At 59.5% G+C, this 24,144-nt stretch overlaps 2 protein-coding genes and 1 long non-coding RNA gene across 3 annotated transcripts in view; 1 reads left to right on the top strand and 2 right to left on the bottom strand.

Moving 5' to 3' along the window:
• Nucleotides 1–4,970, bottom strand: part of BCAP31 (B cell receptor associated protein 31) — a 35,066-nt gene extending 30,096 nt beyond the window's left edge. The window contains exon 1 of the mRNA XM_038588658.1: nt 4,837–4,970. The gene's annotated coding sequence lies outside the window, so the exon portion shown is untranslated. The remainder of the gene's footprint in view (nt 1–4,836) is intronic.
• On the top strand, nt 183–20,829 carry ABCD1 (ATP binding cassette subfamily D member 1). Its single transcript, XM_038588655.1, has 10 exons — nt 183–1,500; nt 4,202–4,382; nt 10,277–10,419; nt 10,507–10,675; nt 11,263–11,357; nt 13,949–14,094; nt 14,512–14,657; nt 16,879–16,963; nt 17,210–17,335; nt 17,461–20,829. Exons 1-10 carry the CDS (start codon nt 601–603, stop codon nt 17,669–17,671), a joined length of 2,202 nt encoding a protein of 733 aa, XP_038444583.1. The 5' UTR covers nt 183–600; the 3' UTR covers nt 17,672–20,829.
• A 1,989-nt stretch (nt 20,830–22,818) lies between these two features.
• Nucleotides 22,819–24,088, bottom strand: LOC119878096. The gene is made up of 2 exons (XR_005386531.1): nt 24,027–24,088; nt 22,819–23,399 (listed from the first exon to the last, which is right to left on the bottom strand). It is a non-coding gene; the product is annotated as an uncharacterized LOC119878096 (long non-coding RNA).
• Between the last annotated feature and the right edge of the window lie 56 nt (nt 24,089–24,144).

A 24,144-nucleotide genomic window follows, 5' to 3' on the forward strand; every position in this document is an offset into this window, starting at 1 on the left:
CTTCTCTGGCCCGCGCGGTCCTCCCACGTCTCAGTGGTCGGGGAAGGGGCGGAGCCCAGCCGGAGAGCGAGAACGGGGTGGGGCCGGCCGCGCCCGGGCTCCGCCTCCCGCCCCTCCTCCGCCTCCGCCCCTTCCCCCCGACTCGCCCCTGGGGAGGGGTGGGTGGGTGGGGATTCGGGGCGGGTGGCGAAGTCACTGTCGGCTTCAGCCAGGCTGCGGAGCGGACGGACGCGCCCGGTGCCCCGGGAAGGGGCGCCACCGGGAGAGGAGGAGGAGGAGGAGGTGGAGAGGAAGAGCCGCCCTCTCTGCCGACACCCCCTACCCCCACCCCCGAGGCTCTGCCCCCAGGGGCTGGGGGCCTGACAAGTTTCTCCACCTTGGCTGCCTGAAGAGGCCGCTACGCTGGAGGGCCCCCGAGCCCACCGCACCAGGGTCCCCAGCACCGCCCCGGTGGCCTAACGCGACAGTCTCAGGAACCACTGCAAGGTTTCCAGTTGCCTAGACAAGGAACCGGGGGTCAGAGCAACAACCCTTCCAGCCACCTGCCTCGACTTCTGCCTCAGGCACCAGTCCCAGCCCCGTGCATCCAACCCAGGTGACATGCCGGTGCTCTCCACCCCCCGGTCCTCGCGGGTGACCACGCTGAAGCGCACAGCCCTGGTCCTGGCCCTCACGGCCTATGGAGCCCACAAAATCTACCCTTTGGTGCGGCACTACCTGGCTGCAACCAGGGGCCCTCAGGTACCAGCAGGGGAGTCCACGCAGGAGGTGTCTGGGGCCACAGCGGCCAAGGCCAGCGTGAACCGGGTGTTCTTGCAGCGGCTCCTGGGACTCCTGCGGCTGCTCTTCCCCAGGACACTGTGCCGGGAAACGGGGCTGCTGGCGCTGCACTCGGCCTCCCTGGTGAGCCGGACTTTCCTGTCAGTGTACGTGGCCCGCCTGGACGGCCGGCTGGCCCGCTGCATCGTGCGCAAGGACCCGCGGGCCTTCGGCTGGCAGCTCCTGCAGTGGCTGCTCATCGCGCTCCCTGCCACCTTCATCAACAGTGCCATCCGGTACCTCGAGGGCCAGCTGGCCCTGTCTTTCCGCAGCCGTCTAGTGGCCCATGCCTACAGCCTTTACTTCTCCCAGCAGACGTACTACCGAGTCAGCAACATGGACGGGCGGCTTCGCAACCCTGACCAGTCCCTGACCGAGGATGTGGTGGCCTTTGCCGCCTCTGTGGCCCACCTGTACTCCAACCTCACCAAGCCGCTCCTGGACGTGGCGGTGACCGCCTACACCCTGCTTCGGGCGGCCCGCTCCCGTGGGGCCGGCACAGCCTGGCCCTCGGCCATTGCCGGCCTCGTTGTGTTCCTCACAGCCAACGTGCTGCGAGCCTTCTCCCCCAAGTTTGGCGAGCTGGTGGCAGAGGAGGCGCGGAGGAAGGGAGAGCTGCGCTACATGCACTCCCGAGTGGTGGCCAACTCAGAGGAGATCGCCTTCTATGGGGGCCACGAGGTGGGGCAGCTCGGGGTACTGGGCGCAGACGAGAGCCGGTGGCAGGGGGCAGGCGGGGGGCAGGCGGGGGGCAGGCGGCCACGGACAGCAGCGCTGGCGGGGGCCGAGGCCAGAGGTGTGGGTAGGCCACAGAAGACCAGCCTGGGGATGGCAGGGCCTGGGGCAGCCAGGCTTAGGCCCCAGAAATGGAGAAGCAGGAAGGCCGGGTGGGGACCGCCCGGGGCCACTTCTGCTTCCTCCCCCCCTCGGGGTGCTTATCCTGGCCTCGGGGCGGTGGAGCCTAGCGGTTCGGGGTGCGGGAGCTCCCTGCTTGCTCCGCTCCTACAGCCAGCCGGGAGGAGGCTCCTGCCATCTGGAAGCAGGGACCCGGGGGCGGGGGGGGGGGGGGCACGGCCGGCTGCTGGGCCCCGGGCCCTTTGAAGGCCGGCATCTGGCCCAGCTGGTGGGCCCGGCAGGCCGGCGTTACGGGCATGACTCAGCCCGAGCGGGCGTTAACGAGCGGCCGCAGCCCGGCGGTGCTGGGCGCCCGGGGTCAGAGCCTCCCCCGCCCGCGCCCGCGCCCGCAGGCGGCCTGGCTACCTGCTCGGCTGCCTCCCCAGGCCCGCCCGGCCCAGGCCGCCGCCGCGGCGGGACGCACTTCCTGCCCGCCGGCGGCCACCCTGCCCCCCGCGCGGCCGCCCTTCCGCCCGGGTCCCAGGCGCGCAGCTCCCCAGCAGGCCGGCCGGGAGCCTGGCGCTGGGAAAGGTTACTCGGGGCCAGTGCTCCCTTTATCTCGCCTCGCCCCTCCCCTTCCTCGTGCCTGGGGTTGCAGCTGCCTCGGGCCCTGCTCTCTGCGACTCCGGTTTCGGTTCCCGAGGGCTTCTGGAGGGAAGGGCACGAGGCACAACGGTATAGCCGCCTCCTGGAGGAGGCCCGTGTGTGTCCTTCCCGGCTCAGGTGGCCTCTTGTCGCCCGACCTCGTCCCGTTGGCTGCACGTTGGGCAGGGGCCGTGATTTTTTTTCTTAAAGGCTTGTCCCTAAACTGTGCACAGCGGGCATCCCAGGTGTAGGGCTGGGCTCCAGGTTGGGGGAAAATGCCTGGTCTGCAGCTACAACCCGGGTCTCGTCTCCCGCATGCTGGACTGCAGGGCCTTGGCGGTCAGCCACGGCCTTGGGTGAGGCGCTTGGCACTTTACCCGCAGCTACATTGTCAGCCCCGGCTGGCGCTCCTGCCAGCTCCCAGCACGAGCCTGGATTGCCAGGGTGCTCGGAGAAGGCGTGCTCACTTCAGGAACCGGGATTGGACTCGATGCAAAGCCAATCAGTGTGCCAGACCTGGCTGGTAGGGGCAGGAGGGCCCCGGCGTGTGTCCACAGCCTGTCTCTTTCCACCTCGGCTCAAGGGCTGGAAAGTGGTGTGGGGTGATGGGCCCTCGTGGGTGCGTCAGGTGCCTTCACTGAGCAGGCACGTGGCTCACCCCAGTTCCACCAGCTGATGTCCCTATGGACACTGGCCCAGGCTCCATTCAACAGGTTAGGGCAGAGGTGACTGGCTGGCTGGCGGGCGGACATCACAGTGTCCTGTTCTCACTGAGCTCCCTGAAGGAGGCCGAGTTAGATTTCATTCGCGTACACACGTACACACAAACTGCCGCTGGCTGGAGAACAAGGTGAACCTTTCTCAGCAAATCAAAGCACCAAAGCAGGTTTATGAGAACCTGGTTCTCTGCTGATGGCTCCGCCAGGATGGTGCAAAGTCACGCCTCTTGCTGCCTCCAAGTCCTCCAAGTGGTGTGAGCTCGGGCAGGTCCCTTTGGCTCTTGGGCTTCGTCGTCCCACAGTCCAGTGGACGTGAGAGCACACACGCTGTGGCGTGTGATGAGAGCCAAGTGGAGAGTCAGGTGCGGAAGTACTCAGCAACGGAGACGGTGCCAGGCTGGGCAGCTGGGCTCAGCCGGGGGTGAGAGGCGGGGCTGGGGCACAGACCCCTGTAAGGAGCCTAGAAAGCCACCACCGAATGGCCGCCTTGCCATGACCAGTTCCAGACCCCTCTGGTCTGCCTTCCGTTCCCTTCACCGCTCTCTTCTCCAGACCCTGCGGGAGCCCCTTTCCCCGGCTGTGCAAGCGACCTGGGGTCGCAGGTGGTGGCCCCTGCGGCAATGGGGAGGGAAGGGCGGCACCGGCGGAGGAGCCTGCCCTTCAGCTTTCTGGGGGGACAATACGGTGTCGGGTCTTCATCCAGGGGAACCTTGGGCAGGTTGGGGCAGTGGGGCCCAAGGAGATGGGGAGACTCTGGAACTGAGTTCCTCAAACCCAAGTACCGCCTGTTGCTTTCCCGTGCCGCCCTCAGCTTAGTTAGGGTTAGCACCCCCCTCCCCGCCAGCAGTTGCCCAGAGATGCCCCAAAGCTGCGCGGGGCAAAACAGGGGTGTGGTAAGCATGCCAGCTAGACAGGTGGTGGAAAGAAAGGATGGGGCCATGGGCCTCGGAAGGTGGGGGTGGGGAGGCCCTTCTTGGTGGCGACCGAACCCTGGTACTATGACGTCAGGCAGTCCCGAAGTTCGAAACCGGCCCCTGTGAATAGGGCCCAGTCGTAACCCCCTACCCTTGCCCTTGTCGTGGCCACCAAATGGCATAGCGTGTCCGAGCGGTGCTTGGAGACTCTGGTGGTGCCCGTGGGCCTTACCAGGAGGCCGCCCGGCCTCCCTCTCCCGCCCTCCGCAGGTGGAGCTCGCTCTGCTGCAGCACTCGTACCAGGACCTGGCCTCGCAGATTAACCTTATCCTGCTGGAACGCCTGTGGTACATCATGCTGGAGCAGTTCCTCATGAAGTACGTGTGGAGCGCCTCGGGCCTGCTCATGGTGGCCGTCCCCATAATCACTGCCACGGGCTACTCGGAGTCAGGTGAGAGCCGCGGCGTCCCAGGGGGCCGGGCCGCGAACCCTAGCCTGTCCTCCCGGGCTGGGGAGGCCCCGGAGCTTGGCTGACCTGCCTGCCCTTTCTGCTAGGCCCGCGCCCCTGCCGGGGTCCCGGAGCTCCTGGTTGCCTTCTGCTCGGCCTGTCTCCCCTCTCCGCCATTCCACGCCCCGTGGCACCGCGCCGCTGAGCCTGGGGACTGTGACTCAGGGAGCCCCTGTGTCCCTTTCTCAGACGCACGCACCCTCGCCCACCTGGTCCTGGCCTCGGCTCGCCGCCACCTGGGAGTGGAAGGAGGGGGAATCAGCTTCGGCTCCTTCGTCGCTTGGGCCCTGGCTTTCCTGTGCCTAAAACAACTCTCGTGGGTTGCCGCGGGTATAGACGGGCGTGGACCTCGGCCCTAAGGCCTGCGGTGGGGGTGAGGAGAGACCGGAAAGCCTACCTTGCTTGTCACTCTAGCTCTTGGGTCATCAGGATTCCCCTTTGTCCCTCTGCTGGCAGTCTTTTGGTGGCCGCCCTCTGAAAGGTTAACACGCGCTAACTGCGAGCTCCTCCTCCACCCAGCCTTTAGAATCTTCTAGCTCAGGGCCCCGCCTTGCCCATGTGTGATGTAGCCCGGGGTCAAGTTTGCCTTCCTGTTGTTTTTACGCTTTGCTTCTTGCTTGATTGGGTCAATGTGTGTTTAAATTCAGCCCTCTGGTCACCGATTTCTTTGCTCGCTGGTCCTTTCCCACAGCCCAGTTACCTTCTTCCAGAGGGACGTCTTCTAGAAGTTTTTCCCCCCCACAAAGCTTTTGTTATGGAAACATTGAGATTGTTCTGTTGTCTGAAAACATCTTTATTTTACTCTTTTCCTAGACTAACGTTTAGTTGGGTGTGGGAGTTGGGGGGACGATTACTATCTCTGCCCCTTGACAATATTCCATTGTCCCTGTTGGACAGTCTGCATTGTCTCTCTGGTTACTTCTGGACTTTCCTCCCTGGCATCCTGCAGCTTCCCTGTGAAGTATTTACCTGTAGGCTTCTGTTTATCCTGCTTGGGATTTGTTGTATGGCTTTCGGATATTCAGGGTGTCCTGTCATTCTGGAAAATTCTCAGCTGTGATCTTTTCAAATATGGCCTTGGTCTCCTTCTTTTACTCTTTTCTTCTCACTGACTCCGTTGCGACTCCTCACCACTTTGCCGTATGAATTCGGGGCCGTCCCCACAGATCTTTTATGCTCACTTGTCCATCCGTTTTTTCTTTTGCTGCATCTGATTTGAAATTTTTTGAAATTTCAGTGACTATTTCTATAAGTTCTTTTTGCTTCTTGTTCACACAGAAATTTGAAAACAGACATCTTTTTTTTTCAAATAGGAATTTCTTTTTTTTTTTTTTTTTTTTTAGATTTTTTTATTTATTCGTGAGAGACTCAGAGAGAGAGAGGCAGAGACACAGGCAGAGGGAGAAGCAGGCCCCGTGCGGGGAGCCCGATGCGGGGAGCCCGATGCGGGACTCGATCCCGGGACCCCGGGATCAGGCCCTGGGCTGAAGGCAGATGCTCAACCACTGACCCCCCCCAGGCGTCCCTCAAATAGGAATTTCAAACTGTTTTCGTAGATGTCTGATTCTCTCAATTCTTGGACTGCTCCTTTTTTACGCTCCATGGTGTCTGTCCAGCTTGGGGATTCTTGGGCGTGTAAACCAGCTTTATTTTCCACCGGCTGCTGTTCACTCACAGTGGATCATTTCCCCGTGGGTGTTGCTACCAGACTTCCGTGGGAACCCTGCGTGGCCTAACTGGGGGGTCATTCCCCAGCAAGGTGTGTACTTGCTTTTTTGTTCAGGCCACACACACCTGCCTGCCAGGGTAATTAACCACTTGGAGGCCCTTTCGCCTTAGCTTCTCGGCTTGGGGAGGAGGGGCTCGTGACCTTGGCAGCGGTATTAATTTGAACTCCAGACACATAATTACATATTCTTAGGGGAGACCTTTTGTTTGGTGCACCCAGAGCCCCAGCTATGCAAGAGAGACTTCCCTGTCTTCTCCCATCTCTGGAGATTTCACGGGAGCACCCGAATACTGGCTCCTCTTTGTGCTCCTGGAAATTTCCTTGCTTCCCTTGGAGCACAGCTCTGCTTGAAAAGGTGTTATACTTTGGGGCGCCTGGCTGGCTCCATTGCTGGAGTGGGCGACTCTTGATCTCAGGGTTGTGAGTTGGAGCCCCACGTTGGGTGTAGAGCTTACTTAAAAAGAATAAATAGGGACGCCTGGGGGGGCTCAGTGGTTGAGCACCTGCCTTCGGCTCAGGGCATGATCCCGGGGTCCTGGGATCGAGTTCCACATTGGGCTCCTTGTGGGGAACCTGCTTCTCCTGTGTGTCTGCCTCTCTCTCTCTCTCCATCTCTCATGAATAAATAAATAAAATCTTGAAAAAAAAAGAATAAACAAAACCTATTGTAAAAAATTTTTTAAAGATGTGTTCTTTCATGCAGTTTGGTAGTAAGAGGGTTTTCAATTGCATATAAGAGAGAGAGAGCCTGACTTGTTTCAGAACCAGAAGTCTGATTCTCTCCCTATTTGTGTCTCTACCCTGGGGCTTCTGGACCCTCTGCTACCTGTCCGCCCCTGGGTGACCCCCAAGAGGAAGGCTCTAACTGGAGGGGGATATTACTTTCGGCTGCAAAGGCCTTACATGAGGGTGGTGGCCTTGATTTAGGCACAGGTGCCGGGCCCAGTCAGCACCCCTGGCCTGGAGCATGGGAATCCATCCCAAGGACACCGACCTGTGGTTTCTGCAAGGGAGCGCCTGCAGCCCCCTTCCTCTGTAGCTGTCCCTGGGCCCCAGACCCCTGTCTGGTCCCCAGGCTCCTTCCTGACTACTGCCGTCCTACTGGCCTCCTCGTTGTTCCCCTGAAGCAGGGCTCTGCCGGGAACGCTCTCTCCTCTGGGGACCCACCGCCCCGCCGCCCTCTTCTCCTTCCCCGCTCGCCCGTTGCTCTCCCACCGCCGACCACACTGTCTATTCCACTTCTCTATTTGGTTTGTCGTCACTCTTGTCACGTTAGGCTATGCGTGCTCACTGGGGGCGGGGATTTTTGTCTGTTTTGTCCTTGCCGTGTCCCCAGGACCCGGTGGCCAGTGAGGGCTCCGAGGGCCTCCTCCAGGAGGCTGGGGGCCCTGGGGATCTACGGGAGGAGTTAGACACTTACCAAATGCGGGAAATTCAGATCCCTTTGGCCTGCCGGGGCTGCAAGGCCAGAGGGCCCAGAGGGAGGATGGCCTTACCGTGAACGGCTGCCTGGTGTCCTGCCCCGGGGCTCTGGTCTTAGCTGCCTGAGCCTCTGAGGAAGCCCACAGAGGGCAGTCGGTGCTGTCTCCGGGGAGGTGCCCGCTGTGGCCAGGACGCCCCCAGCAACGGCGAACCGTTTCTCTTTCTGTGCAGCACTGTCCGGCTTTTAGGATGTCTGGGGAGGACAGCTTATGTCCCCCCTGCCTGTTGGGGGCTATGACCCTGGGGGCACAGTGGGAAGGCAGGCCCAGGGCCATAAACTGTCAGGATTAACCCCCACCCGTGTCTTGTTCCTTGGATTGCTGGGCCAGGCCCAAGAAAAGGCAATGCGAGGCAGTCAGGCCGTCCATCCCGTGCCTTTTCCACCCTGTACTGCCCTGAGGCCACCCCACCTCTGCCTTCCCACCTTCCCACCCCACCTCTGCCTTCCCACCTTCCCACCCCACCTCTGCCGTCATATTTCTAAGGCTTCCACCTTGAATTGACATATTGACATATGCCCCCACCCCGGATAGAGTCCTTGGGCCCATCATGGGAAATTCCTTCCCACCACTTCAGCCCCAGGAGCCTCAGCTTCCCCTGGATACCCCAGTGAGCACTGCTCACTCTCCCACACCCCAGGACGCTCAGAGTCAGCCTTCCCCTTGCTCCCCATCACCATTTCCAGAACATTCCTTGTGTAAAAGCCCTGCCCACTCAGGAGCTCTAAGGGTCAAGGGAATCAAGGCCACTGACAGAAGAGGATTAAAGGGAGCAACCACGGAGTCTAGACTGAACTAGAAAAGCAAGTCGAGACAGAAACAGGCTCCCAGGGAGAAATAGGGGCGTCGAGGATGGCCATTCTCACGAGGGCCACAGAATACAGTGTCGAGGCATGAGATGAGGGAGAAACGAGGTCCAAAAGGGACACACATGTTGGAAAGACTCGGGGGGACGACGGCTCTGGGTGTTGGATGATGGGGTGCAGGTGTGGCCCCGAGAGGGGCTGCCATCCTTAGCATAAGACACAGAGCGAGGGCACTTTAGGGAAAAGGAGCTGGTTGTGCCAAAAAAGAAAGGCAAATGCTTACGGCTCATCTTCTGATCCAGATTATTCGGATGTAATTAACATACCGTACAATTCAGCCTTTTAAAGTGTACAATTAAGTGGTTTTTAATATATTCAGGAAATTGTGCAACCATCACCACTAAATCCACAACATCATCATCACCCCAAAAAGAAACCCTGGACTCATTAGCAGTCACTCTCCAGCACTCCCCAGCCCCCTGCACCCACTCATCTTTCTCTTGCTGTGGATTTGCCTCTCGTGGACATTTCACATGAATAGAATCACACAATCTGTGGCCTTCTGTGTCGGCCTTCTTTCACTCAGCATCACATTTTCAAGGTTCATCCACATTGTAGGGTGAATCAGCACCTCCTTTTTATGGCCGAATAATCGTCCATTATTTACGCGTACCGCAGTTTGTTCGTTCACTGGTGGACATTCGGGTCGTTTATACGTTTTGATGATTACGAGCACTACTGCCATCACCATTTGTGTACAGGTTTTGGTGTGAACGCGTGTTTTTGTGTCTCGTGGATGCATGCCCGGGAGGAGAGTTGTTGGGTTCCGTGGGAAGTCTACGTTGAACTTTTGGAGGACCTGCCTGGCTGGTTTGCACGCAGCTGCACCATCCTACATCCCCACCAGCCATCCCAGTAGGCGTGGGGCGGTATCTCCCCGTGGCTTCGATTTCTATTTCCCTGATGACTAATAATGTTGAGCATCTTTTCACGTGCTTCTTAGCCATTTGTAGATCTCAGAATACAGTAGAATCATCTGTTGAGATCCTTTGCCCACGGTTTCATCGGGTTCTCTTTGTTGTTGAGTGGAAAAGGTTCCTTACGGTATTCTGGATCCGAGATCTTCTCGGATATGTGATTTGCAGATAGTCTTCTCCCAGTCTATAGGCTGCTGTCTTTTCACTTTCCGGATGGTTCCCTTTGGTGCCCCCGAAAGTTTTATTTATTTTTTTTTATTTATTAGAGAGAGACAGAGACAGAGAGACAGAGGGAGAAGCAGGGTCCACGCAAGGAGCCTGATGTAGGACTCAATCCCGGGTCTCCAGGATCACGCCCTGGGCTGAAGGCAGCACTAAACCACTGAGCCACCGGGGCTGCCCAAAGTTTTATTTTTTATTAATTTTTTTAAAGATTTTATTTATATATTCATGAGAGACACAGAGAGAGACAGAGAGAGGCAGAGACACAGGCAGAGGGAGAAGCAGGCTCCCTTTGGGGAGCCCGATGTGGGACTCGATCCCGGGACCCCAGGGTCACGCCCTGAGCCAAAGGCAGGTGCTCAACCAGAGACACCCAGGCGTCCCAACCCCAAAAGTTTTAATTTTGATGAAGCTCATTGATCTGTTTTTCTTTTGTTGCCTGTGCTTTTGGCATCATGTTTAAGGAGCCATATGTTAGTTTTGGGGGTGTGTGAAGCAGGGGTCATCCTTTTGCAAGTGGATACCCGGTTGTCCCAGCACCATCTGCTGGAGAGACTTTTCTTTTCCCCAGGGGGTCAGTTTTGCTTTCCCACAGTCCCCTCCTTTCCCCTGTGCCCCATAGACTCAGAGGCAGTGAAGAAGGCAGCCTTGGAGATGAGGGAGGAGGAGCTCGTGAGCGAGCGCACGGAGGCCTTCACCATTGCCCGCAACCTCCTCACAGCTGCTGCGGATGCCATCGAGCGGATCATGTCATCCTACAAGGAGGTACCCCCCAGCCCAGCACCGCCCCCTGCCATGCCTCCCACCGCTCCCCCAGCTGGCAGTGTCTGAGCCAGGTCACCATCCCCGCAGGTGACAGAGCTGGCCGGCTACACAGCCCGAGTACACGAGATGTTCCAGGTATTTGAAGATGTCCAGCACTGCCGTTTCAAGAGGCCCGGGGAGCTGGAGGACACTCAGGCAGGGCCCGGGGCTGTGGCGAGGTCTGGTGTCCACGTAGAGGGGCCCCTGCAGATCCGAGGTAAGGGCGCGCTCCCCACGGACACCCCCACCCGGAGGGCAGGATCTTTGAGCTGTGTCCCAGGGAGGGCTTCCGGGGCCTGCCGTGACCCCCGTCACCTTCTTTCCCCGAGTGGTAGCTGCTAGTCATCCCTCTCACTTGCCAGCTCCTTCCCGGTGCTCTGGCCAGAGATTTCTCTTGTTTCTCTTCGCAAAAGAGGGAGATGCAGTCCCTGAGTAGAAGGGATCACTCTCCCATGTGGGCAGCAAGCGAAAGTTCGAGACTACAGCAGGGGCCGGGTACTGTGGAAGAGGGGCCCAAACGTCAAAGCTGCCATTAAAATAGTGCCAGGAGCAGAGGGTTTTACAGAGCAAAGGTGGACTCCGTGCCTCAGGTTCCAGAAGCCAGAGAAGTGACATTGCCCCTCCCCTGTCCAGAGGAGAGCACCACATGCTGGTTGGGGGCAGGCTTCCGGAAGACCCATATTCCCAAGGGTCCCCGGACCACACACTGGCATGCCGTTAGCGGTGGAGTGGCACGTGGAACCCACCAGAAGGCAGAGGGAGTGCTGCTGCTCCCTCTATTCCTTCATTGCGTTCTCTCTCCAGGCCAAGTGGTAGATGTGGAACAGGGAATTATCTGTGAGAACATCCCCATCATCACGCCCACGGGAGAGGTGGTGGTGGCCAGCCTCAATATCAGGGTAGGTCAAGTGGGGGACGGGGTGGGGGGTCGCCTGACCCAGGAGTGCTGGCCTGGCTGGGCTCAGCTATGGGGCCCTGGGCCTAACCTTCTGTAGCTGCAAGCCCCAACCCTCGGTGTCTGGCTTATTGGGCCTGGATGTGTTGTCATTACCCAGATCTACTTGGCTAGTGGGCTAAGGTCAAGGTGAGATGCCAACGTGTCTCTGACTGTTGATTCTATCGCAGCAGAGTCATAAAAGTGACTAGCGACTACTAGGAGGAGCCAAGGGGCACCCAGGGGCTCCTGGCCCTGGCCCTATGTTGCCATCCCCCCCCCCCCGCCCCCATCCCCGAGAAGCCCAGGACTTGGGCGCTCTGCTTCAACTGTAACTATGGTGAAATAGATTCCTCCAGTGACCTGGGCTTAGGGTCCCCTCCGTCTGCTTTAAGGAGCCTCCAGCGTGGGTGTGTGCTGGGTACAGCCTGGCCCGGCGGGAGGGCTCCCAGCCACTGCAGAGGCTGTCTGCAGAAAGGAAGCCCCGGAGGCCAACACCCACCAGTCTCCGGCGTCCCTAGTTGAAGCTTCCGACACGGTCGGGGCCTGATAGAAGGAGAGGCCTGGGGTTGGGGCGGTCCGTGTAAGCAGTGAGAGGGAATCGTTCCTTCCTTCCTGGGCTGGGCACTGGGAAGCAGACGTAAGTTGGACGGGCACTGCCTTCAGGGAGGCCCCACGCCGGGTCCCCTAAAGTAGTGCCAAGGTCCCAGTGAGCTGCGCGGGATCCCGTGGGGGCCGCGGGAAGGATGGTCCTATCCCCGAGGTGAGCAGAGGTCACAGGAAGCTGCACGGGGGCTCGGGGAGGTGGGCAGCATGAGGAAGAAGGCCTCCCCCAGAGGCAGGCAGTGGTGGCAGGAGCGGGGAGCCGAGGGGCCGCAGCTGGGTGGCCTGGAGCCGGGGCCCGGCGGGGAGGACCTGGGGAGAGGCGAGTGGAGGGTCAGCGGCTGCTGGGGCCAGTGGGGGCTCCTTGCCCTGGTCTGCCGAGAGGGGCCCCGAGAGCCGCTTGGAGGCTGGGCACGTTCCGTTACCCTGAGCGGCACAGGACGGTGGCGTGATCCCCGTCGCCCCTGGCCGTGCTCACTCTTGGGGTGTGACAGGGAGCCACCAATGGCTGGTTTATCCAAGGCAAACGATTTCCCTGCAGGCCCAGCGGCAGCCAAGTAGGCAAAGACCAGGGGCCCTGGCTCTCCAGGGTGCAGCTGGTTAGGGAGCAAGGCCAGGTGAGGAGGGGTGTCTGGACGGAGGAGCCGGGGTGCGGGGCGAGGCGGAAGCTGGGCTCGGGGGCTGGGAGATGCCGGGAACAGACGGGAGCAGTTCCCGGTCATGATGGGCCAGGCCGTGGGGCAGGTCGGCGGAGGAGGGAGAGGCCCGGGGAAGAGGACCAGGGAGGCCGCCGGGGCGCCACGGTGGGGGGGGAGCCAGGCCTGAGGCACTGGCCCTTGCGCATCCACCATGGAGGAGGGGGGCCCAGCACCCCCCCCCGCCCCAGGGCATTTATAATTTGACAAAGGATCACAAAGTGATGGGCTCGGACAGCAGAAGCGCTTCGCTCCCAGTCTGCTCCCGGCCGCTCCCAGTCCGGGTGCCATACTGGCCATCAGTGGTGTTCCCAGAAGCCTCACCTTGGTCTCGGCCTCCTCGTCACGTGGCCTGCTCCCCGTGTGCACGTCTCCGTGTCCAAAAGTCCCCTTTTGCTAAGGACACCGGTGACAGCGGATGAGGGGCCCACCCCACTCCAGGATGAGCTCATCTAAATTTAACTGACTGCATTTGCAAGGACTCTTTTTCCGAATAAGGTCACGTTCTGAGGTCTCGGGGGTTAGGACCATAACACACGCGTCTGGGGGCGATCCCGCTCAATCCACAACACTGCCACTCGGACCTGGCGAGGGGGGGAGCTGTGGCCTCAGTGCCCTGCCGCCTGACCCCTTCCTTCCTGCACACTCCGCCCAAGCTCGGCTGGCCTTTCTCCTACGGGAGGCATCTCCCTAAGGCCAGTGGGCACCGTGTAGTGGGCTAACTGGAGAGCCCGAGGCCCTTCACGCTGAGCGCAGGGGTCACAGCGGCCTCCGGCCAGCGCCCTAGCACCCGCGGGGGCAGTGAGAGGCCCAGGGGGAAGGGGGACTAGCCAGGCATTAGGAACAGAGTGGGGGGTTATCACTGTCCACCCAGAACTCGAAAGAAAGCCCCTGGCCCGGGCCCGGGCCTCCCGGGAGAGCAAGTCTGCCTGGGAAGCCAAGACACTGGGAGTCCTGGTGAGCTGGGACGGCGGGCAAGAGGGTGCCGCTGACCTCCTGGGGCCTTCCTCACGCTGGCCCCCTGCTCTCTGGTGCATGGCAGGGGCTTAGGGATCAGGCCCGGACCCCAAACAGGCGTCTGGCTAGGGCTCTGGCTGCCACACCTCATCCTTCATGCCCTGCTGTCCGACACCAAGACCCCGAGAATGGCCTGCCTACCAGCCTGGGCACGGCCCCGGATGGGGGCCCCGGGGGAGGGGACGGAGGCCCGTGCAGCCCCCTCCCCCCCCGCCAGGTACCAGCACCGCTGCCTCCGCAGGTGGAAGAAGGCATGCACCTGCTCATCACCGGCCCCAACGGCTGCGGCAAGAGTTCTCTGTTCCGGATCCTCGGCGGTCTCTGGCCCACTTACGGCGGCGTGCTGTACAAGCCCCCGCCCCAGCGCATGTTCTACATCCCTCAGAGGTGAGGGGAGGTCCCGCCGCTCCGCCCCTACCCCTTCACCCGTGGGACCTGCCACCCAGGAGCAGCAGAGCGGGGGGCATCGGGAGAGCTCAGCGAGGTCGTGGCCCCGGAGTCGGAGGGGCCATGGTGCCTCCACCTGCCGTCGGGCCGTGGCCTACTCACCTGGCAACTTGGTAGCTGGGGGGGGGGGGGGTGTGCACGCGCAGGAGGGGGGTGCGAGGCATCTGTGCACGTGTGCTGTACGGTGTGGGGGTGTGGGGGTGCACATTGTGAGCGTGCGTGCAGGGGGCTTGTGAGCACTGCCCGGGTCGCTTAGCAGCGGGGGTCGGCCCTGCCCCCAGCAACCAGGGCCGGTGACAGGGCCCCGCTGACGCACAGGGCAGCCCTGCCCCGGGTAGACACGCAGCCTTCCCACAGGCCCTACATGTCCGTGGGCTCCTTGCGGGACCAGGTGATCTACCCAGACTCCGTGGAGGACATGCGCAGGAAAGGCTACTCGGAGCAGCACTTGGAAGCCATCCTGGACATCGTGCACCTGAACCACATCCTGCAGCGGGAAGGAGGTAGGGAGGCGGCGGCGCGTCTCACCTGGCAGCGCCACGGAGCGAGCCCTCAACATTGCCCTTTGTCCCAACACTCAGGTGAAGGGCCTGCTGCTGCTCCCCCCCGCCACCCCCGCCCCGGCCCCGGAGGGACACGGCCCCGCCGTCCAGGAGTCCAAAGTGCTAGGAGCCCTGGAAGCCCCACCCACCAGTGTGGACCTGAGTCCCCGAGGCAGGGGAGGCATCCAGCGGGCGCGCTCGCTTTCGGCCCAGGACACCCTCTCCAGGCTCTGGGGCTCATGGCAGGGAGGGCCCAGTGGGCCCAGCGGGGAGCCCGGGCTTTCCCTGACAGTGAAGGAAGCCTTTGGAAGCTTCTAGGCAGGGACGTGACAGGTCAGTGTCACATTTCAGCAAGAGGACGGACGCTGGGCATGAGCAGGGCAGCTGGGGATTGGGTGAGCACGAGGTGTGTGTGCAGAGGACCCCCGGCGTGGGAGGCAGGACAGAGCCCTGGAGGTGCCAGCCCCTGGGTAGGAGCCCGCGGCAGTGCAGGGACAGCCTGGTAGCCGGAGAAGGCACTGCTCGAGGGCCTACCGGGCTTGTCTGCAAATACCCATGGTGCCCAGAGGGCAGGAGGCGGGGAGGGTGGCCCAGCCGCAGGGGAGAAACCAAGGTGGGGCTGGGCCCAGTTTCCTCTGGGAAATCTGACAAGTGGGGTCCCACCCCTGCCTCCATCCCTTAAGGGGCGCTTGACCTTACTTAAGCAGTGACCTGGGCCCCTGACTCTTCCTCCCGAGAAGGGCAGGTACCGGTCCCTCTCTCAGCACCAGCAGTAAACGCCACCGTGAGCCCCATCAGGGCTCAGAGCAGGCCTGCAGGGAACCGCAGGTGATTCCCGAGGCTCCTGCCCGGGTGTCGTCCCCCGTGTCACAAAGACGGCTGGCCCGAGCTGGGGCACTGGGTGGCGCCGCCCCTCGCGGGCCTCCCCTGGGTGCCGTGGACCCCCGGGCTTCATCCCCAGCTTCCCTCTGTCTTTCATGTTCCAGCCGCCCCGCACCTGGGAGCGCACCCCTCCTCCTGTCTTCCGGGGGCCCCCCCGGGCTGTTAGCACTGAGTTCGGCTGCGAGTAGCAGAACCCGCCCCCCAACAGGGGCTCAGATGGGTCGCAGGTTTATCTTACCGCGACACAGACGTCCTGAGGGAAGCAGGCGCATCCCCAGCCGTGTGAGGGCCCCTCGGGTCACTCAGCGGTGTGTGGCCTCCATTCCCAAGGTCACCTCCTGGTGCAAGACGGGTGCTCCAGCCATCACGTCACATCCCAGGCCGCGGGATGGAGAAAGGGGCAGCGTGGGGGAAAGGGCCAGGGGTACCCGCCCTGTGTCTTTGAGAGAAAGTTCCAGAAGCTGACACGTGTAACACGCTTACACCCCACTGGCCAGAGTTCAGTCACATGGTCACACGTCACCTCCAGACAAGCTACCGAGGAGAGTGTTCTGTGGGTGGCCACACGGCCTGACAAAACTTCTAGGCCCGTGGGAGGCAGAGTGGAGGTAGGACACGAGGACTCACTTCTGCTCAGACTTGCTGAGGCCCTGGCACCCGGCGATGACACCAGCAGCCGGTCCCTGCGGGTGAGAAGCCTTCTGGAGAGACCCCTGCGGCATCCCTGGGACTGGGCCACCGCTGGAAGCGCTGGCTGGCCCTCAGCACCGCGCCCGCCGCGTCCTGCGTGCATCCTGCGAGCGTCGGCCAGGGCGGCTGCGACACGGGGCCCCGGTGGCCGAGCACCTGCCACGTAGCCCCTCCAGGGCCGCGGCCGGAAGCGCAGGGGTCTCCGGGCTGAGATCGAGACCGTGCCGGGCCTGGGTCCCCGGCTCGCGGGCGGCGGTCCTCGCCCTGCGTCTGCCCGTGGCCACCCTCTGGGGGTCCAGAGGGCCCCGTGACGTCAGGAGGCAGGTCCGTGGGATCCGGGCGCAGCCCCCCGACCTCGGACAGCGGGCCCCTTGGGAAGGCCGTGGCTCCCAGGAGGCCCTGGGGCATGGGGGTCCCACATGTCTTGGAGGGGACATGATGCTGTCCCCAAGTCTTTTTTGACTGTTCAAGTGTCACCTGCAGATGGATAAGCATCTGGGCCACACGAGCCCCGTATCCCACGGTCACTAGCATCTTCGGCCCCTCCCACTGTCCCTGGGTCAGGGACAGCCCCTGCGGAATTGAACAGAAGCCCCTTGTCCTTGCCTAGGCTGGGAGGCCGTGTGCGACTGGAAGGACGTGCTGTCGGGGGGCGAGAAGCAGAGAATCGGCATGGCCCGCATGTTCTACCACAGGTGAGCTGGGCTGTCGGGGGGCAGCGGGGCTCCCTCGGGCGCCCAGCCCGCAGCGGGCACCAGGGGCAGCGTGGGGTGTCCAGGGGCCCGGGCAGGGCAGCCAGGTGGGGGGTGCCCCGAGGAGGCCTCACCGTAGCCCCAAGAAGCGGGATCCGGTAGGCCGAGCGGGGTGCCCACCGTGTGGCGGCGGGGGAGGCCGAGGCTTGGAAGGACCCCACAGCCTGGCGCCTTCGACCCCACCCCAAGGCCCAAGTACGCGCTTCTGGATGAGTGCACCAGCGCCGTGAGCATCGACGTGGAAGGCAAGATCTTCCAGGCGGCCAAGGACGCTGGCATTGCCCTGCTTTCCATCACCCACCGGCCCTCCCTCTGGTAGGTGCCCTCCCTCCCCGCCCGCGTTCGCTCTCACATGCGCGCCCACGCCTTGGCAGCTGGGGAGAGACCCGCCAAGTGTCTCCTGCTGAACAGCCCCTGCCCCCGTCCCTCTGCCGGCCCAGGAAGTACCACACGCACTTGCTCCAGTTTGACGGGGAGGGCGGCTGGAAGTTCGAGAAGCTGGACTCTGCCGCCCGCCTGAGCCTGACGGAGGAGAAGCAGCGGCTGGAGCAGCAGCTGGCGGGCATCCCCAAGATGCAGCGGCGCCTCCAGGAGCTCTGCCAAATCCTGGGCCAAGGCTCCGGGGTCCTCCAGGGTGCCGTCCCCCCCTGAGCCCTGCAGTCACGCGAAGGAAACAGCGGCACTTGCCCGCCGACCCCTGCACCCAGCCCTGCCGCGGGCCCACCCTGCATGCCTCTCCCTCCCAGGCCTCCTGGCCACAGGCCTGCCCCGCTTCGAGGACTGCCGGCAAAACCACGTGCCTGTCCCCGGGCCCCCTCCCCTGGCCGGGCCAGGTGGTCCTGCCTTCTCTCCTGGGGGCGGGGGTGGAGATGAGCCCCCCACTCGCACCGCCAGCCAGTCCGTGCAGAGCCTTGCGTTTCTGGGGCCCTGCTCTCCTGACGCCACGGTCCCCCCAGCGCCCTCCTCTTCAGTCCCTTGGAGACCCCACGGGCCATCCACTGCTACCGCCCGGATGGCCCAGCGAGGCTCCCGTCCCCCGGGACACCCTTCCTGCCATAGAAGCAGCCAGACAGGGCCCCTCGCGTGTACCCCTTCTCCCTGCCGGTTGTCTCTAAGAGCCCTCGGGAGGAAGGATTGCACAACATTTCTGAGCAAGCGCTGGTAAGAATGTAGCCCCTGCTCCTGTTGGCCCCTGGCCTTCTTTCCTTCTACAAGCTAATTTACTGGAGTCCCGTCGGGAGCCATCTCGATTGCCAACACAAGCACCCTGCCAGCCATTGAGCCAGCCCCCGGTGGCCTGTTGCCCCACCAGCGTACACTGCCAGCCACCTCCCGGGGTGGGGTGGGGGGCACAGGCCAACTGAACGGGGAAACAGGGGCTGGGGCTGCCGGGCATGAGGGCACCTGTGTGCCCAGCTCAGTGCCAAAGAGGGGTCAGCCAGGGGAGCTGTCTCTGCAGAGCCGGCCCCCACCCAAGAGGGAGACCCCACCACAGCCACCGCATGTGCCTTTCCAGGTCCTCTGCCCTCTGGCCGGGGAGCATCCCTCAATCCCTCAGTAAAAGCCTCCCACAGAAAGTGCAGTCCTGCCTCCTGGCCTGTTTCTCTGGCGGGGCTTGTGGGGCAGACGGGGAGGAGCATGAGGTTGCCTGGGGTGGAAGGAGGCACTGCCACCCCTGCCCCCACGCAAAGACACAGCTCAGCATATTCTCCAGCTGACTCGGTGGGGAGGTAGATTTAGCAACATCTCACAAAAATATTGGCTGAGCACAAACAGGACTCTGGAGCAATCGTGGGCCAGGTGCTGGGGTGGAGCGGAGAGGACGCTTGCCCGGTCCCTGCAGGAGGAGCTTCTGGAAAGATGCTGTGGGAAAAGCCGTGAGCTGCAAAGTGGGCTGGGGGGCTGCAGGGCAGGCACAGAGCGGGAGGAGGGCTGCAGTGAAGAAGTGGTCCTAGACCTTCTAGGGAGAGGGAACACTCGTAGGGACGCCCAGAGGTGCATGCTGAGCACGCCACAGGGCATCATGGTCAATGTGATGCGGAGGGAGAGGAAGGAAGGCGCGGGGCCTTGGGAGGCAGGATGGAAACCGCATACAGTGATGCTGCGGGGAGGCGAGAGCGCACAGCTGGGTCCCCGTCCGCTGCTCGTGGGAAGGGAAGTGAGGCTCAAAGCAGGTGCTCAGTCCGAAACTTAGACGTGAACGTTCGTAGCAGGGCTTTTGATGATAAGCCAAAAGTGGAGACAGCCCAGAAGTCCATCAGCAGGAATGAGCCAACCAAATGTGGTCTGTCTAATACGATAGGATGCTATTGGCTAAAAAAGAATGAGGTTTGAGCCCCGCTGCAGCATGGACGGACTGTAGAAACATGACAGTAAGTGAAAGAAGCCAGACACAGAAGACCACGCACTGTGTGAGTTCGTGGGTAGGAAATGTCCAGAATAGGCAAATCTATAGCGACACAAAGCAGAGGAGCTGTTGCCAGGGGCTGGGTTTCCTTTCGGGGCAATGTTCTGGAGCTGTAGAGGTGACGGTTACACATTGTGGCCGTACTAAATGTCACCGAACTCTGCCCTTTAAAAGGCTTGATTTCATGTTATGTGAATTTCACCTAAAAAAAAAAAAATCGATCTATGGATAATAGACGACGGAGACATTGATTGATTGATTGATGATAGCTAGATGACACCTGATTGATAGATAATAGAGGCATGGTATATACAGAGAGCTGATTGGTGATAGATAGGGGCGGAGATGAGAGAGCAACCACTTAAAGCAGCCCACGCAAGGTGTGTTGACGCTTGGAATCCCGGATGTACTAGAGTGAGGGTAGACGAAAGTCGAGATGTGGGCAGGGGTCAGACTCTGGGGGGAGTGGAGCGGGACCGCCCAGGTGACCCTTGGACTCTGGCTTAGGTGGCCAGGGGAGCAAGGGCACCCTTAGCTGAGGGAAGGACAGTCCGTGATAGAAGATAGAAGTGGACAACCTGGGGAGGAGGTGCCTGGCGTTCCATCTGGGGGATGGGAGATAGCCTACGTGTGACTTGAATTGAGGGGTTAGGATTTGTTCTCGATCCCGGGAGAGGTAGCGAATCTGGAGGGCGAGGAGCTTTCCCTCCTTTTCTTCGGAAGATTGTTGAGGTCGTTCCTACCTGATGATAAATCCTTGTTGTTTTTTTTTAACTTACATAGTTAGCATGGTTCTGTGGTCTGCCACCAAACCGTAATTGATACAGATGGGAAGGGACGTAGCCAGCGGATCCTGTCCACAAGGAAGTTAGTGGAGAGAAATTAACTTTGGACAAAGTACACCTCAGGGCACAAATCATTGTTAGGAATAAAAGAGGTCACTGCGTGATTAAAGAAATAACTCACAAGCATTAACCATTAACATGTGTGCACCTGCCTAATGGTAGAACCTCAAATATCTGTCAAACAAAAAGCAGAAAAAAGAAAAATTAAATAGGACATTTGCCACAATACATCCCACCACTTCTCACTGCAATCGGGAGCTCGAGAAGACAAAGCTTGCGAGACTATAGGAAAAACTGAGCGAGCTCGATGAATGGACAACCCCAAACTAGAGACTGCATACTCTTTTCAAGTTCACCTTGAACATTTACTAAAACTCACCATGTCGTAGGCCACCAAACCAGTCTCGACAAATAAGGAATTTAGCGGAGCCTTCGATAGCTCAGTTGGTAGGAGCGGAGGACCGTACTAAAAGAATTGGTATCGTACAAATCACATTCTCCAACTGTGATAGAATAAAATCGTTAGTCCACAATAAAACTAAAATTACATCCTCTCATATGTTTGGAAATTTTAATGTGCAGATGTAAATTTTAACATGCACTTCCAGGTAACTGGTGCAAAAAAAAATTATGATGAAAACCTAACAACAGAGCTGAGCAACAATGAAAACACTACATGTGCAAATGAACGGGGGGGCCTGGGTGGCCTGGTTGATTAAGCGTCTGCCTTGGGCTCAGGTCATGACCCCCAGGGGTCCTGGAATGGAGCCCCTTGTCTCATGAGACTCTGCACTCAGCGGGGAGCTTGCTTCTCCCTTTTCACAAACCACCCCCCACCCCAGCTCATGCTCGCTGTCACTCTGCTCTCTGTCAAATAACATCTTTAAAAAAAAAAACATATAGGATGTAGCTTAGGAGGATATGTATAGCCTCAAAAAGAATACGATGAGCACCAACTCAGGAAGCTAGAAAAACCACAGCAGAATAAACCCAGAGAAAGTAGAAAAACAAATCATAAAGACAGCAAAAATTAAGGAAATGGAAAAATGAAAAATCAATAAAGCCAAAAAAGTTTGTTCTCCAAAATTAGTAAAATAAACAAGTCTCTGGCAGGAATGAAAAGAGAATGCACAAGTAAAGTGATGGGAGGAGGGAAAGAGGGGTATAGCCACAGAGACAGCAGCCAGTTTTTTTAAAAGATTTTCTTTATTTGAGAGAGTGAGAGAACACAAGTGGGGGGTGAGGAGGGGCAGAGGGAGAGGGAGAAGCAGACATCCCACTGAGCAGGGAGCCCGGCATGGGGTCGACCCCAGGATCATGACCTGAGCCGAAGGCAGACGCCCAACAGACTGAGCCACCCAGGTGCCCTCCACCGACAGCCATTTCAGGTGCAGTGGGAGGCTGTAAAGCAGGGGAGCTCGAACACCTGTGGAACCCTTGCTCCTAAAAACACCGCGAAAATGACAGTAAGGGGGTGACAAACGTACAGTGGAAGAAGTTCGCCATGGAAAATGAGAGGAGTGCCTACCAAGAATGTTTTATTTTTTTTTAATATTCTATTTATTTATTAGAGACAGAGAGAGAGAGAGAGGCAGAGACACAGGCAGAGGGAGAAGCAGGCTCCATGCGGGGAGCCCGACATGGGACTCGATCCCGAGTCTCCAGGATCACACCATAGGCTGCAGGCGGCACTAAACCGCTGAGCCACATGGGCTGCCCTCCAAGAATGTTTTAGAAGCTGGAAAACCGGTGGAGGAGTAACAAGTGACGTAGGAGACCAGAGCACACTCTTAACCGAGCAGGAGGAGGCAGCCGGGAGCAGGGACTGGTTTGCACAAGAACTGGAAGCGGCAGATATCTCAGAGGAGAATATGCATGTATGGGGGGGGGGGGTGGACTGAAAATTTGTATAAGAAGCTGCTAGAAAAAAAGAAAAAAAAAGAAAAAAAAAAAAAAGAAGCTGCTAGATGAGGGGCGCCTGGGTGGCTCAGTTGGTTAAGTGTCTTCCTTCGGCTCGTGTTGTGGTCTCGGGGTCCTGGGATCGAGCCCTGCATCAGGCTCCCTGCTCAGCGTGGAGTCTCTTTCTCCCTCTGCCCCTGCCCCTCCTGCTCATGCTCTCTCTTTCACTCTCTCTCTCTTTTTTTCTCACTCTATCTCAAATAAGCTTTTTTTTAAAAAAAAAAAAAAAAAAGCTGCTAGATCACACACACACACACACACACACACACGGAAACTAAAAAAAAAAAAAAAAGCTGCTACGTAGCCCCATCTTTGCCCCACCTCTTGCAGAAGACCAGACTTCACTCTCCATCAAGTTAGAACAGAAGGGTGGAAATGCAGGGGCGCCTGGGGGTGCAGTGGGTTAGCCGTCTTGGTTCCGGCCCGGGTTGTGGTCTCAGGGGCGTGGGATCAACCCGCGTGTCAGGCTCCAGGCTCGGTGCAGAGTCTGCTTAAGCTGCTCCCTCTCCCTCTGCCCCTTCCTCTCTCTCTCTCTCTCTCAAATGAATAAATCTTAAAAAAAAGAAGAAGGCCCGTGGAAATGCAAATTAAAGTCATAGTGAAATATCCTTTTATTGCCACTGATTGGCAGGAAGGAAAAGCGTGGCAGGGAACGCGGACTGGCGGGAATCCGTACCCTGCAGGGGAGGGGGGCCGTGATCTGGAAACTGGTATAACCACTTTGGAAAACAATTTGCCGTCATGTAGTAGAGTGGAAGGTGTCCGTGGTCATGAGCTAACAGCGTCACCCCCGGGCACATCCTAGGGCAGCTCTGGGGCCTCCCCGAACGAACCAGATCACGTGCACGAGCAGTTCGGGGCAGCGTTGTTGATGAGACACCAAAGCTAGGAACAAGCCAACCGTCCGTTAGCAGGAGAGTAAGCGCACGATGCCCAAGTCCTACGACGGGAAGCGACTCAGCAAGGACAGCGCCACCCTTGCACAGGGGCCACGCGGTCTTCTCCTCCGTATCCTTCCAAGCCTCGTGCACAGGCCGCCACAGGCTGCCGGAGCGAGCGCGCCACAGGAGTGACTAGAGGACGGCTGTATGCACCAACGTGGCTTACGTCGCAGATGCAATTTGAGCAGCGACTTGCGGGAACGCACACCTGGTCTGATGCCATTTGTCTAAAGCCCAAAAGATGCAGAACTAAGCGGCATTGTTTAGGGACAACGCATACTGGGGAAAAGTGTAAAGGAAGGCAAGGAAAGGGTAGCGGTGCCCTCTGCTGAGGGAGGAGGGGGCCACCGGGCCTCGGAGGCTGGGAGAGTGGGGTCATCCAGTTGCTGGTGGGGACACGGGCAGCGGGCTTTTCCCACTTGTCTAGACAAGTCACAGAGCTGCTGTGTGCTCTCGTGTATGCGTGTAGTTGAATGGGATGAACCTGCCATTTTTTATAGGTCAAAATAGCTGGGTGTTAAGCAGTTTCATCTGCTTTTTGACCTACCAAATTTCATGATAATAATATAAAACCAAAAAACTGGGGCGCCTGGGTGACTCAGTGCTTGAGCATCTGCCTTTGGCTCAGGGAGTGACCCCAGGGTCCTGGAATCGAGTCCCGCATCGGGCTCTCCTCAAGGAGCCTGCTTCTCCCTCTGCCTGTGTCTCTGCCTCTCTCTGTGGGTCTCTCATGAATAAATAAATAAGATCTTTTAAAAAAACCCAAAAGGCTTTATGCTAATAGATGTAAACGGTGATGGAGTGGGCATGCTCCTAAGAAAATATTATTTATCAAAAACTAACTCAAGGGGTACCTGGATGGCTCAGTCAGGTGAGCGTCTGCCTTCAGTCAGATGACCTCTGCTCAGGTCATGATCCTGGAGTCCTGGGATCGAACCCCGCATCGGTTTCCCTGCTCAGTGAAGAGCCTGC

The sequence above is a fragment of the Canis lupus genome, chromosome X (assembly GCF_011100685.1).
Source record: "Canis lupus familiaris isolate Mischka breed German Shepherd chromosome X, alternate assembly UU_Cfam_GSD_1.0, whole genome shotgun sequence".
Lineage (NCBI taxonomy): Eukaryota > Metazoa > Chordata > Mammalia > Carnivora > Canidae > Canis > Canis lupus.

What these genes read in the sequence shown, in the direction of transcription:
- ABCD1 (XM_038588655.1), top strand. Translation starts at nt 601, where the DNA reads ATGCCGGTGCTCTCCACCCCCCGGTCCTCGCGGGTGACCACGCTGAAG. An exon ending in TCATGTCATCCTACAAGGAG is followed by an intron (nt 10,420 to 10,506) that starts GTACCCCCCAGC and finishes CCATCCCCGCAG; the next exon opens with GTGACAGAGCTGGCCGGCTA. An exon ending in ATGTTCTACATCCCTCAGAG is followed by an intron (nt 14,095 to 14,511) that starts GTGAGGGGAGGT and finishes GCCTTCCCACAG; the next exon opens with GCCCTACATGTCCGTGGGCT.